This window comes from Sebastes fasciatus, chromosome 22 (genome assembly GCF_043250625.1).
Source record: "Sebastes fasciatus isolate fSebFas1 chromosome 22, fSebFas1.pri, whole genome shotgun sequence".
NCBI lineage: Eukaryota > Metazoa > Chordata > Actinopteri > Perciformes > Sebastidae > Sebastes > Sebastes fasciatus.
In genome coordinates, this window is record NC_133816.1 from 3921558 (window position 1) to 3934746 (window position 13189).

The following is a 13189-nucleotide window of genomic DNA, read 5'->3' on the forward strand; positions in this document are numbered from 1 at the left end:
CTTTGTGCAGCTGTGTATGTGTGTGTTTTTGATGCTGTTGCAGGGTTCTTGGCACTGCTCATTCTTACATATATGCTCCTTTCACTAAACCCACCCACCCCTCTCCCTCCTCTCGCGCTCACCATCTTCTCTACGTCACATGCTGTCTTTTCCCTCTCTGCGTTTTAGGTCGTCAGCCTCTTCCTCCTCATGTGTATTTATAGGATAAGTCTGCATTTATATTCTTATTGTCAACAGATCCCATGAAAAGACCGAAACCAACGATGAATTGATCCTACGAACAAGTAGCCAAAGATCTGTCTTTTTACACCATTCCGTTGTCGTCCAAAATATATTAAAAACACATCAATGAGCCACACTGTTGCACTGGGTGACATGTTCATTCATTACAATGAACATGGGCACTGTAGTTTAGTTTGACTAAGTCCCACACACACTGTCCTTCTGCCACAAATACTAGCTTGTGCAACAAATGTGTATTAATCCATCACTGAAAATAGTCCCCAACAAATGCACTATTTACTCTTGTTTGAGTATTGTTTCCTAGAAACTACAGTGCCTAGCTGTTTTGGAAATTAATGACACTTTAAAAATGGGCTTTGGGGCCGAGTGTATGAAGTATAATTCATCCGCCATAGTTTATCTTGTGCAGTAAAGCGTAATGGAGATGCAAAGGCCCGAGGAAGTGGGGTTGAAAGGAGGGACAGAGAGGCAGAATTGGCAAGAATAAACACAACTGAGGCAGACAAGTTATGACAAGTGGAGAGCGGTTCTCATTAGACACCACTAAATATCTGGCTTAGGGCTGTCAATCGATTAAAATAGTTAATCACAATTAATCGCATGATTGTCCATAGTTAATCTCGATTAATTGCAAATTAATAGCACATTTTTCATCTGTTCAAAGTGTACCTTAAAGGGAGATTTGTCAAGTATTTAATACTTTTATCGACACGGGAGTGGACAAATATGCTGCTTTATGCAAATGTATGTATATATTTAAAATTGGAAATCAATTAACAACACAAAACAATGACAGGTACTGCATTTAGCATAAAAAATATGCTCAAATCATAACATGGCAAACTGCAGCCCAACAGGCAACAACAGCTGTCTGTGTGTCAGTGTGCTGACTTGACTGTGACTTGCCCCAAACTGCATGTGATTATCATAAAGTGGGCATGTCTGTAAAGGGGAGACTCGTGGGTACCCATAGAACCCATTTTCATTCACATATCTTGAGGTCAGAGGTCAAGGGACCCCTTTGAAAATGGCCATGACAGTTTTTCCTCACCAAAATATAGTGTATGTTGGAGCGTTATTTAACCTCCTTGGCGGCTAGCTAGTGTGGATTCCTTAGGTTTTCTAGTTTTATAAGATCGCTGTATCTTCACTCTAGCTTTAAAACTGAGCCTGCTTGATCCTCCGAAAGATTTATTGCGTTAATGTGTTAAAGAGATTAGTGGCGTTAAAACAAATTTGCGTTAACGTGTTATTATTGACAGCCCTAGTCTCGCAATTTAATGTTTCCTTATTTAAAAGCCGATAATATTATACAGCACTCTTCAGTATCGGCAAAATTTAAAGTGATCCAGCAGCTTCCTAGACTGCGTACAGTATGTGAGCTGTCTCTACCTGTCTCCCCTTGGACTTGGAACGATGTGAAAAAATTGCTATTGGAGTTTTGTCCTTCGTCTGATTTTTTAATTTATTTGATGTCTTGTCGTAGTATGTGTGATTTGGGCTGTTGGACTCTGTATTTCTGTTATTGTTACAACATTCTCTTGATTTTTTTGTAATTGCTTTTTTACCACCTACGGCTTCTGTTGCACCCCCAGCCATCCGTGGAGAGGGAATCTCTCATTGAGTTGCCTCTCCAGAGGTTTCGCACATTATTTTTCCTCATGCACCAAAGATTTTCTTTTACTCTATTTAGACAGCTACAGTAGGAACCGTTGTTGAGACATTGTAAGTGCATGATATTTGGCTTTACAAATGAACATGACGTGACGTGCAGGATGGACTTTGCTGAGAACTCTGTTATGTCTTTGGCCTTCAATGAGCAAAACACACTTTGGTACACCTTTCTGTACGCCTCACCAGAATCAACACCTACACAACAAATTGCTTAATTGAAGACATTACTATTTTCCAAAGTAATTTAAAGGACCAGTGTGTAACATTTAGGGGGATCTATTGGCAGAAATGGAACAGAATTTTAATAAGTATGTTTTTTTTAATGTATAATCACTTGGAAATAAGCTGTTTATATCTACATAGAGTCCGCCATGTTGCACCACCATGTTTCTACAGTAGCCCAGAAAGGACAAACCAAACCCTGGTAACTTTTCCTGCTTGGGCCGGAGTCGATAACGTTACTCGCTCCCGTTGCCGCCGCTCTCTCTCTTGCTTCACCATTCACTTCCCACATACACACACACACTCACTCTAAGCACTCTACTCTTACGACAACTGGCTCTAGAGAGGGCCATTTGTGTTTTTGCGTCGGCCACCGTAGCAATCCTACACGCTTGGCACACGGGAGAAGTTGTAATCTGCAACCCATGCTGCAACTTTTACTGCTAAACACCGCCAGATCTTACACACTGTTCCTTTAAAGGGGACATAGCATGCTCATTTCCAGGTTCATACTTGTATTTTTGGGATGCTTTGATGGTCAAAAAACACATTATTTTTCTCATCCTGTCTCTCTGAATATACCTGTATTCACCCTCTGTCTGAAACGCTCCATTTTAGCGCCTGTCTCTTTAAGACCCCCCCTCCTGAAAAAGCCCAGTCTGCTCTGATTGGCTTGCGAGAAAAATATGGTGCACCTTTGTAAAGGTAGTTCTCAATCTGTGGGCAATATATTCTAATGAGCCTGCAGTTGACATAGGAAGGGGAGCCAGATCTGGATGGCTTGTTGAATCACATGATTTCTGATCTAGACAACCCACAAAAACCAAACTGGGTTGTCTTTTTTCACAGTTGGTAGGCACTCCAGATAGCAAAATGTGTGTGAACAAGCACTGAAAAGTGAGTCTGTCCCCTTTAATCTTCTATAAATGGCTACTATGAAGTCTACTATACTTAGCCACACGTTAGACATGAAAGTAGGAGGTTACAGTAATTTATTTTTGCCTCTTGGGGCCAGTGGAACAAGCTGTGAACGCACCATTGACAAGTGATCTGAAGCTGAAAGACCCTAAAACGCTTCACAAAGTTGAGGGGAACTACAGAGTCTGGTGATAATGTGTTTGTCACTGTGACTACTATTATATCCATTGATAATACATAAATATTGCATAGTGTCGCTTTAAAAATGAAAAAAGTAGAGCAGTAAGTTCTTCATATAATGACCGAAGGGGAATTATAGACGAAAACTTGTAAATTAATCATTCTTAGTGCATGTGCATTTTGAAAAGATCCTTTATCTGCACAGTCACATGAAGAAGAATAAAATGAAGAGTAATACAAGGCTTGAGGCACTTTGGATTAGAACTGATAGCTCACTCTTTATAAAAAAAACGAGTGTAATTGCTTTTCTTGCTGACTGTTTTAACATGCTTTTATAATTGCGGTAATGTAACTTTGGTGATGGTGTGCCATGTTGACGATATGAGTTTTAATCCCAAGGGACTTTCTGAGTTAATAAAGATGAAATAAATAAAGAAGTCAAATTTAACTACATGCATTTAATGTTTTGGATTTTATAGTCACAGCTCGGCTTGTTAGCCATTTAAAGAAGCAATTTGAATTGTCAGAAACATGAAAATAGCTCATAGTCATAAATGACTCACTTGCTGTGATTAAGATCTTAGTTAATATTCTAATCACTGCGCTGACATGATATTAAAAGCTGCTTTGAATGAATGGGTCTGGAGCGACCTGCGTCGACCTAATAATAGCACAGCACTGAGGAAAATTAAAATCCACCTCATTCAGTATTAACTCAGTTTGGTTTCTCCGCTGCCTCTTTGTGCACTGAGTTTGTGTTTTCGAAACATTTTCCTCCAAATGTAAGCATTTTCTACCTGTACCAGACATGATATTAATAGACAGGAAGGTAATACTGGTGGCCAGTTTAGCAAACACAGACAACTAAATTCAGTTTCAGCCCATTTGCTTTGCCTTAAAATATGTACCGTGGTCTGTCTGTGCCTGTCATCTACCAACACTTCCTCTCTTTTTCATTTTCTTTTCCTTTGCTCTCTCCCACACTTGCTCTCACATGACCCACCAAGTCTCTTCGTTCGCTTCATCTTCCCTCTCTTTTTCTCACCTCCTGTCTCACTCTCTGTCTCCCAAACACACATACATGCTTTTTGTTTCCCTTCGTCTTTTCACCTCGCTCTGTGCTTTTCTCTCAGTCCCAGCACGGCACATCTTCATACAATTACTCTCCATTAAAAATGGATTAGATTTCACCTTCACAGTCTGTCTACAGAGGGAGAACAGGAAGGGGGGAGGGAGTGGACAGCAAAAAGGGGGGCTGTGAGAAATCAGGAGAGGTTAGGAAGGGGCAGATTAGGAAGGGAGGTGGAGAAAGGAAGGAAAGGATGGTAGACGGAGAGAGGTAGAAGAGTGAAGAAGCGTCAGGAGGATGAAAAGACTGAAGCTGCAGCTATCTCAAACCAACCAAGAGACACAAATACAGAGGTGGTCGCCCTGCAGATATAGACTCACATTCAATCTCGAAGCAAAGTCAGAATAAATAGTTCACCCTCTTAAACTTTTCACACTTTTCGTGACAGAAAATTGTGTGAACTTGTCTGTCACACATTTGTCCAGTCACTGAGAAATGGCTGCAATTCAAGAACAAATTGGCCACTCAGTACAGCTCAGTGGGCAGTCTCATAGATGTCATCACTAGTTGTAAAATGGGCAAAAAGTAAGGTTAAAGAAAAGTTACAGAGAAACTTTATTTAGGTCACGTCATGAATTTTTGAATAATTGAATGGACAAAAAACAAGAAGCAGGCCAGTCCCGGTATTCTGAGCTTTTATACAGAAACAACACACAATCGTCTGCATATATAACAAAGAAAAGTTAAGAGAAATTTGCCTGAATAGAGGACAATCTTGTTGTAGTCTGGTACATTTAAGCTACATTTAACTGCTAATACATACATTTGCAAGTCAGAAAATTAGGATCATCATCTTGCATTTAAGTTTTGTAGGTGTTTAGTACTTAGCAGTGTCATCATTTAATAGGTTGCATCCGAAATTCCATACTAACATATGTATGAAACCAATAGCACGCAAATTATTGCATACTATTTCCGGTGAAATATTACAGTATGCAACGCTGGACACTACGTCGGCATAAATATCCCGCAATGCAATGCGATTGTGACGACAACGTTCATAACAGATGTTGACGGACAGCTCTGTAACATTACTATTTTAAATTAATTCAGACTTTGATTCTCGCAAATCATTGTTTTGGTCACATGAGGATGGCACGGGTTACCATGGTTACACCTTTCCAACGGGCAAAGAGGCTCTCAGGAAGTGACGACGTAAATTACTGCTCAGTACGTCCCAAAGGATACATACTACTGTTTATTCCCACAAAAGTATGCTGAACGATAGTATACATATAAAGTATGTAGTGCATAGTATGTGATTTTGGAAGCAGACTTAGACTTAAAGCACCCATCTAAAGTATGGAAGGCATCATAATTGATATAATAAAAGGCCACTTCTAAAGGTCTCAAAAGAGTGTGTGTCTTGTGCCTCGACACATCAAGCAAAGGGCAGTCCTCGACTATTGTTTAGCAGCTTTGTGCCAAAGGGAGCAGATGGTCATGGTGTGCCCACAAGAGGTGAGGGGGTCAGGGGCTGGAAGAGCTCCAGTCAGCCCCCCCATACCCCTCCTGGGTTTCCCACCTGGGGGTTAAGAAGGGTTAAATCTAATCCGCTCCTACTGTTTGTGTGTGTGTGTGAGTCTTGGATCATCCTCTTTCCAATTGCACAGTTAGTCTAGACTGCTTCCCAGCCATTGGTAAAGCTGCATTGTCTTCTTCTGACAGAGGGAGATTATTTGTTCAAGACTGTAACTACACAGAGTAACCAGTACATCCAGTACACACACAGTATGAGTTAATGCAGTCAAGTTTGTAATGTTCAGTTTTTGTTGACACTGTGTCAGAAAGGAGTCATTTTTAGGGTGTAGTTAGTGGTGCTCTTGTATTTGATTGCATTAAATGTTGCAGGTCTATCTAATAAAGTCATCTTCAAGGCAGAGCTTTTCTTTGAAAAAATAGAACTACTTGTTGCACCCAGTGCAATTGGAGTGGCAGGGCTGAGACCACTCTGCTCTTTGGGGTGGCACAGACGTTTGTGTCTTAATTAAGACTCAGAATGTTCTGTCTGGTGGCCAATGGGGTGGCCAAGCTTGAGTCTATAGTGGCCATGGCCACCACTATTACCACTCCGTCACTCCGCCATTGAGTGCAACCCAACACAGATTGCCCGGTCAGGTCTAATCAGGTTCAGTTGGACGTAGAAATCAAGTTATATATCCAGTTTGGTCCACTGAGCAGGTCCACATGGCAAGGTTGTATACAATGCAAACTACAGCTAGAAACGGATTCACAGTTTTGAATTAGGGCTGTCAAAGTTAACGCGATAATAACGCGTTAAAACAAATTAATTTGAACGCCACTAATTTCTTTAACGCATTAACGCAACTTGAGATTTTTAGGTTGTAGCGGGCTCAGTTTCAAAAGGAAAGTGAATATACTTGCATCATATGAAACTAAAAAACTTAAGGAATCCATTGGTACCAACCATGTCATACTAGCTTGTCACGAAGGAAGTTAAATAATGCTCCAAACTTACACTAAATTTTGGTGAAGAAAAACTGCCATGGTCATTTTCAAAGGGGTTCCTTGACCTCTGACCTCAAGATATGTGACCCTAACCCTAACCCAGACATGCCCACTTTATGATAATCATATGCAGTTTGGGGGCAAGTCATAGTCAAGTCAGCACACTGATACACTGACAGCTGTTGTTGCCTGTTGGGCTGCAGTTTGCCATGTTATGATTTGAGCATATTTTTTATGCTAAATGCAGTACCTGTGAGGGTTTCTGGACAATATTTGTCATTGTGTGTGTTGTTAACTGATTTCTAATAATAAATATATACATACATTTGCATACAGCAAGCATATTTGTTCACTCCCATGTTGATAAGAGTATTAAATACTCCAAAAATGTGTGATTAATTTGCGATTAATCAGGACTAACTATGGACAATCATGCAATTAATTGCGATTACATATTTTAATTGATTGACAGACCTACTTGAAACATATATTCAAAGAAGCTGATCTGTCTAGGATTTCTTTCCAGCTCACCTTCTCTTACTTTTCATAGCAATTATGACAAACAGGTCGTATATCATATCATAAATATACATATACAGTCTATACAGCAACACTCTGCTGGAAATTCCTCAAAAACCTTTGCAAAGAGGATCTGTTTTTCAAATCTTATATGTATTTTCATATAATGTATCTCAATGTAAGCATATAAGCATATTATTGTTCAGACCGAACCTCACATGCATCTCACTTATATAGGAATCTAAACTTTGGATATTTAGCTATTGAATCATCAATCATCTGGTTACTCAGAAAAAGAACCAAGCATTCCCATTTCGCTGCTGTCAAAGCCTGTAGCTCTCTACTTTTGCTTCATTTTTTCTTTACTTTTTGCATGATGCTTTGCAGGCTGAGCTGCTAAGTTCTCACACCCCCTCAGGCCCGTGGAATCAATTTAAAACTCACTGCATGAGTTCAGTAATCCATGGGTATCAGCCACTTTCTCTACATCGGTGAAAAGTGGTGTTTTGTGGAGGTACAAGTTTTTAATCTGACGGCCGGCCGCAGGTCGTTTCATTGTGACGAACAGGTCTGGAGAACGAACCTGACAGGTAATAGGACTGAGATGCAACACAGCCCTCTGGATGAAGGTGTGTGTGTGTGTATGGATGCAAGCATCTCTGTGTGTGTGTGTGTGTGGGTGTGTACAAATGTGTTTGTAGAGTAATAGTCTGCTCTCTTTCCCTCATTACCTTTTGAGAGAAGATCTAGCCTGTAGAATACATCTCTGTATACTCCAACACTCCCACTTTGTCAAACGATTCACTACTAAACACAAAGCGCCTTTCAGGAACACCATCAGATTTGGCTTTCAGTTTTTTTTTTGTCCTTTAACCTATTTGTCTAACATGTCTCTTTCTCTCTCTCTCTTTCTTCCTTCCTACCTCTCAATCATCCAGACGCCCCGGTGGCAGAGTTACACGACCTGTTCTGTAAGAAGCTGCAGCAGTGCTGCGTGCTGTTTGATTTCCTGGACTGCGTGGCTGACCTGAAGGGGAAGGAGATCAAACGTGCGGCGCTCAATGAGCTGGTGGAGAGCGTGGCCACTAGCAGAGGAGTCCTCATAGAGCCTCTGTACCCAGAGGCTATAAAGATGGTAAGAGGGGAGGAGGAGTGGGGAGGTTAGGGGTGGAAATGATGGACTAGTGGATGGATACATGAAAGGCTAGAAATGAAAAATGCCAAGTATCCAAATGCCCAAAAAATTAACATTTGAGCACAGACTGTGACAAACAATGGTTATGGTGGAAGAGCAAATGAAATGTAGAAAGCCAGAGCAATATTTCCAGGTCACCAGATGCTATAAACAAAGGTGAGGAGAGGAGAAAGGAAGTGAGAGATACATAAGGGGAGGAAAGGAAAGGTGAGAGAGAACATTTAGCAAAAGGGTGCTAAGTAGCAATAGGCTGCACAGATGGCGAGAAAGTGAGGGATGGACAAGAAAGATGGAGTGTGGCGCAAAATGTGTGGACACCAACACAAAGCACCAGAGGTCCCAGAGGATATAGGAGGAGGAAAGGAAAAAGGGATTGAGGACAGAAGGTAAAGCGAGCAGAGGATATAGCTTATGTTATGGAGTCACTATACCCAGAGGATGTGAAAATGCTGATAGGACAGAGGACGGGATGAAAGGAAAGTGGGCAAAGGCTTTAAAGTGTGGCCACAAGCTAAAAGAAAAAAGCTTAAATTCTTTATTAGAAGTTGTTAATAAGTGCATAGGTTAGAGCCCAAGTGAAGTCATGTAGTTTAGTTAGAACATGTCCAGAGCCGCAATACCGCGATGACCCAGATGATGTTTCACAAACATGGAAATGTGGAATATTACTCTAATTTTTAATTAGCTCTCAGAAATATAATGTAAACATGCTAATATTATTTTGTATTAAAAAAAACCCAAGAGTCCACAGCCATGCTAGCAGCTCTTTGAGGCTGTACTTAGGTACAGCGGTGCTCTGAGCTAAATGCTAACATCACTAGGCTAACATGCTCACAATGACAATGCTAACACGATGTTGTTAAGTAAGGGATAATGGACAGCGAGCCGGTCATTGTTGTGAAATAAACACCGACCTGAAGGAGATTATTTCACAACAATGACCCGCTAGCTGTACATTATCCCGCTTATTACACAGCTACTTACTTAAGAAATCAATAATTTGACGCAAAAACGGTCCGCCAGAGTCCGACATTACAACTGCACCCATAGCAACGGTCTGTTATACATAGCAACGGTCTGCTATAAAGAAATAACAGACCATAGAACGCTATAATTGTCCAATCAGAATTGAGTATTCAACAAAGCCGTGCAATAAGCAGGTATAATGTTTATCATGTTCACCATCTTAGTTCAGCGTGTTATACTATGTATGCTAACATACAGTATGTAGCACATAAGTGTTGGACCCACCAACCGACAGACGGGCTAACATTGCCAACCCTAGCCACCGCCAGCATGGCTAAAAATAACCAAAAAGATAGTTGAAGCAAACAAGATTTTTACGTAAAGCACTAATGGAACTGAATATAAAATAGATATGGGTGACACGTGCAGATGAGAGAAGCTATGATGTGTATGCTATTGAACTTATTCTGGAAGTACTGTATCTAAGGAATGAGTGGCTAAATGGTTTTACATGTTCATGTGAAATGAGGCTATATCCTCCTGCAGAGAGAAGTTTTACTAATGCAAACAGAGGTGTGGAGAGAAGGAAAGAACGGAAAAGAAAATAATGCTGAATTGGGGCGTTGGGATTTACCACAATTGCTTTTTGCAATGCAGTTTATGCACTAAATGGCCAGTGGAAATGCATTTCTTGAATAAATCATGACTTTGCGAGCAGTCAGGTTGCCGGTTGTTCTCCTCAAACACAAGCAGTCTGTGAGCAGCATCAAACATGGCCGACAATAGCTGAAGTTATTTTATCCGCTTGATTTAGTTGATAGAAACCCACCTAATTGCCCTTTTAATAGAGAACTCTTGTTTCGTAACACCAGCTGTTCATGTCGGATCTATCCTGAAAGCTAATTTGGTGTGTAGTGACACAAATCTGTGACGTGCATCGTGTTGAAATATCAGCATGATGGAGTCTAGAAATGAGTCAAAGGATGTTTGTGTTCTATTATAGACCTAGTTTTTTTAGAAAATACAGCTATTACATCCCTCTGTTTTCTCTCAACCCTGAGATTATGTCAAGGATATTCATACTATTAACAGGAATGTACTGCATGTTATTTGGCTTTTTCTAATCTCCCTTTTTACCTCTCCACCTCCTTCCCTTTTCACTCTGATCTGCTTTCCCTCATCTCCCCTTAACCCCTTCCTCTATCCACATCCCTCCTTACCTGTCATCCATTTTCATCTTCCCATTTTCTTCCTCACACTCCGCCTCCTCCTCCTGTTCTCGTTACTCTCCTTCCCTCCTCCTCCTTGTTTGCGGTTTCCCAGATCTCTGTAAATATCTTCCGGACTCTCCCACCCAGCGAGAATCCAGAGTTTGACCCCGAGGAAGATGAGCCAACACTCGAAGCCTCCTGGCCGCATCTGCAGGTATATCATACATACATATACCATATTTACATAATTTCATGCATTTTCCCCCTGCAGAGCTGAAGGACAGTTTCTCTTGGAAAAGATATGTTCAGCAAAACGTGTTGACTTTGGTCCCTTTTCGCTAAAAACAGTTTGGAAATTGTTGCGATGTACTCTGCTTTTAAGTGAAACACAATGCAGTGTCAGTAAGTGCCGTGAAAAATGGGCCCTACTATATATTATACACTATATTTGGGAGGGCGGACAGTGCCATAATGCACACAACTCCCACCAGGTGTTGCTTTTAATGCAGCGTTCAGCATTTATCTGCACATAAACATTCTGTACCTGAGCATGAGGTCCTTAAGATTCAAGTGAAATCTGCTGTTTAAAGCAAAATTTTATGCTCAAATGTGCCTTTTTTTTAATCAGCCTGATTCACGGAATGGAGCCCCAGAAAGGAATAACGTCACATGGATGAGTCAAAACATAAGCGGGAAGTCCAAACTGTCTCATGAAGCAAAATCTTTTTTTCATTTCTTGCTCAGTTGGGATCTTTTGGTATAAACTTGAGCATAACGTGAGCAGGTGAAGTCAACTTTTAAGATTTCTGGGTTCTTAAGCTCAGATATTACAAAGAAGTCACCACTTGCTTCATATCTGTCCAGTCAATATGAAGCCACACCCTTCAGTCTGTTAGCTTAGCTTAGCATTAAGACTGGAAACAGGGTTAGCGTACTAGAGTGGTATCGATCTTCTCATCTAACTCTCGGCAAGAAAATAAATGATTCCCAAAATGTCAAACTATTCCTTTAAGAGATAAACAGAGACACTAAGTGATGTCTAATTGTTTGCTGTTTGTGCCTCCGTTAGCTGGTGTACGAGTTCTTTCTGCGTTTCCTGGAGAGCCCGGACTTCCAGCCCTCCATGGCCAAGCGCTACGTCGACCAGAAGTTTGTCCTGCAGGTAATCCTCTCTCTCTCCTTGCAGTTTGTCAAATCCAAAGCTCTAAGATGTTCCTGATAAATGGAAAGGTATAAATAAATGAAGCTCCTCTTTGAAACAGCAGCCATCGCAGAACCTAGTAATATGCTGGAGTGCTATCAAATGTTGTTATCTAAGTTGGGGCACGTATAAAAAATTGACTAAAAGACTCCGCAGTTCTTGTTGTACAACTTTTATGTTTAATATCCTGCGTTATTTTAGAAAATTGATGAGTAAAAAGCAGTTAATGTAATAGTCATTTTGCTTGGTGGGTGGTAAAGATACACCATGAAATGTTCTCACTAGAGACATGTAACAAATACTCCAGAGATCATTGGAGGAGCATTTGTACTGTATGGTTAGAGATTAGTTTTATGTTTAATCAAATGACTTCAAGGTTAGGATTTGGGTGTAGGAGTGAGGAGGTTAGAGAATGAATGCAGTCAGAAAAGGTCCCCACAAGATCCATTATATGTATGTATGTATGTATTTGTGTCTGTAATGATCTCATGTGTGTGCAGCTCCTGGAGCTGTTTGACAGCGAGGACCCCAGGGAGAGGGAGTACCTAAAGACCATCCTGCACCGTGTCTATGGAAAACTACTGGGCCTCCGAGCCTACATCCGCAAACAGATCAACAACATCTTCCTCAGGTAAAGGCTGCCTTCCACCAATCCAATGCACAGGATTTAACGGTGCTATTTATAGCATCCTAACGCCAATAAATCAAACATTAGCCAACAAAGACCATCAGCAGGGAGAGAAGCCGTGTTTATGACCTCTGTAATGCATTGTTTTAGCTTGGTGTGTCATGATTTTAAAGCACAAAGTGTTTCACAATCCGAGTTATCAGCATGGGAAGAACGCAAAAAACTCACACATTGTTTGCTTACCCTCTTTGCCAGTCTTGAAGTCACATGAGACACATGGAAATTTAGACTAAATGTTAGCACTGTCAGCTGTCGCCATGTTGAAAGCCATGGCAATAGAAATGCTCCCAATCTCGCATGTACCACTCGCACAGCACCTTTAACAAGTGAAACCAGACACAAACAGTTTACAGTTCCTTTATAATTAGCTGCATCAATACTAGTAATAATATTAGATTTCTTTTGCATGTAACGTCCAGTGGTGATGGCTTAGTTTGCGCCAATTTGGTCCCCAATTTGTTGATACTTCTGTATTTCTTTTGCCGACTGTGAACTACACCCAGGAGGCTGACAGTTTTCACACACAGCTGCTCGTAGTTATGGTCTGGACAGTATGATGTCAATGAGGCATAAG

General features: G+C 40.8%; 1 protein-coding gene across 2 annotated transcripts in view; it reads left to right on the plus strand.

The window, feature by feature from the left end:
- The window catches only part of ppp2r5b (protein phosphatase 2, regulatory subunit B', beta), a 66261-nt gene that overhangs the window by 17795 nt on the left and 35277 nt on the right, over window positions 1-13189 (plus strand). For both annotated transcript variants that reach the window (XM_074623045.1, XM_074623044.1), the window contains exons 2-5: window positions 8293-8489; window positions 10839-10940; window positions 11796-11888; window positions 12428-12558. In XM_074623045.1, coding sequence (XP_074479146.1) covers window positions 8293-8489; window positions 10839-10940; window positions 11796-11888; window positions 12428-12558 — 523 coding nt within the window. The remainder of the gene's footprint in view (window positions 1-8292; window positions 8490-10838; window positions 10941-11795; window positions 11889-12427; window positions 12559-13189) is intronic.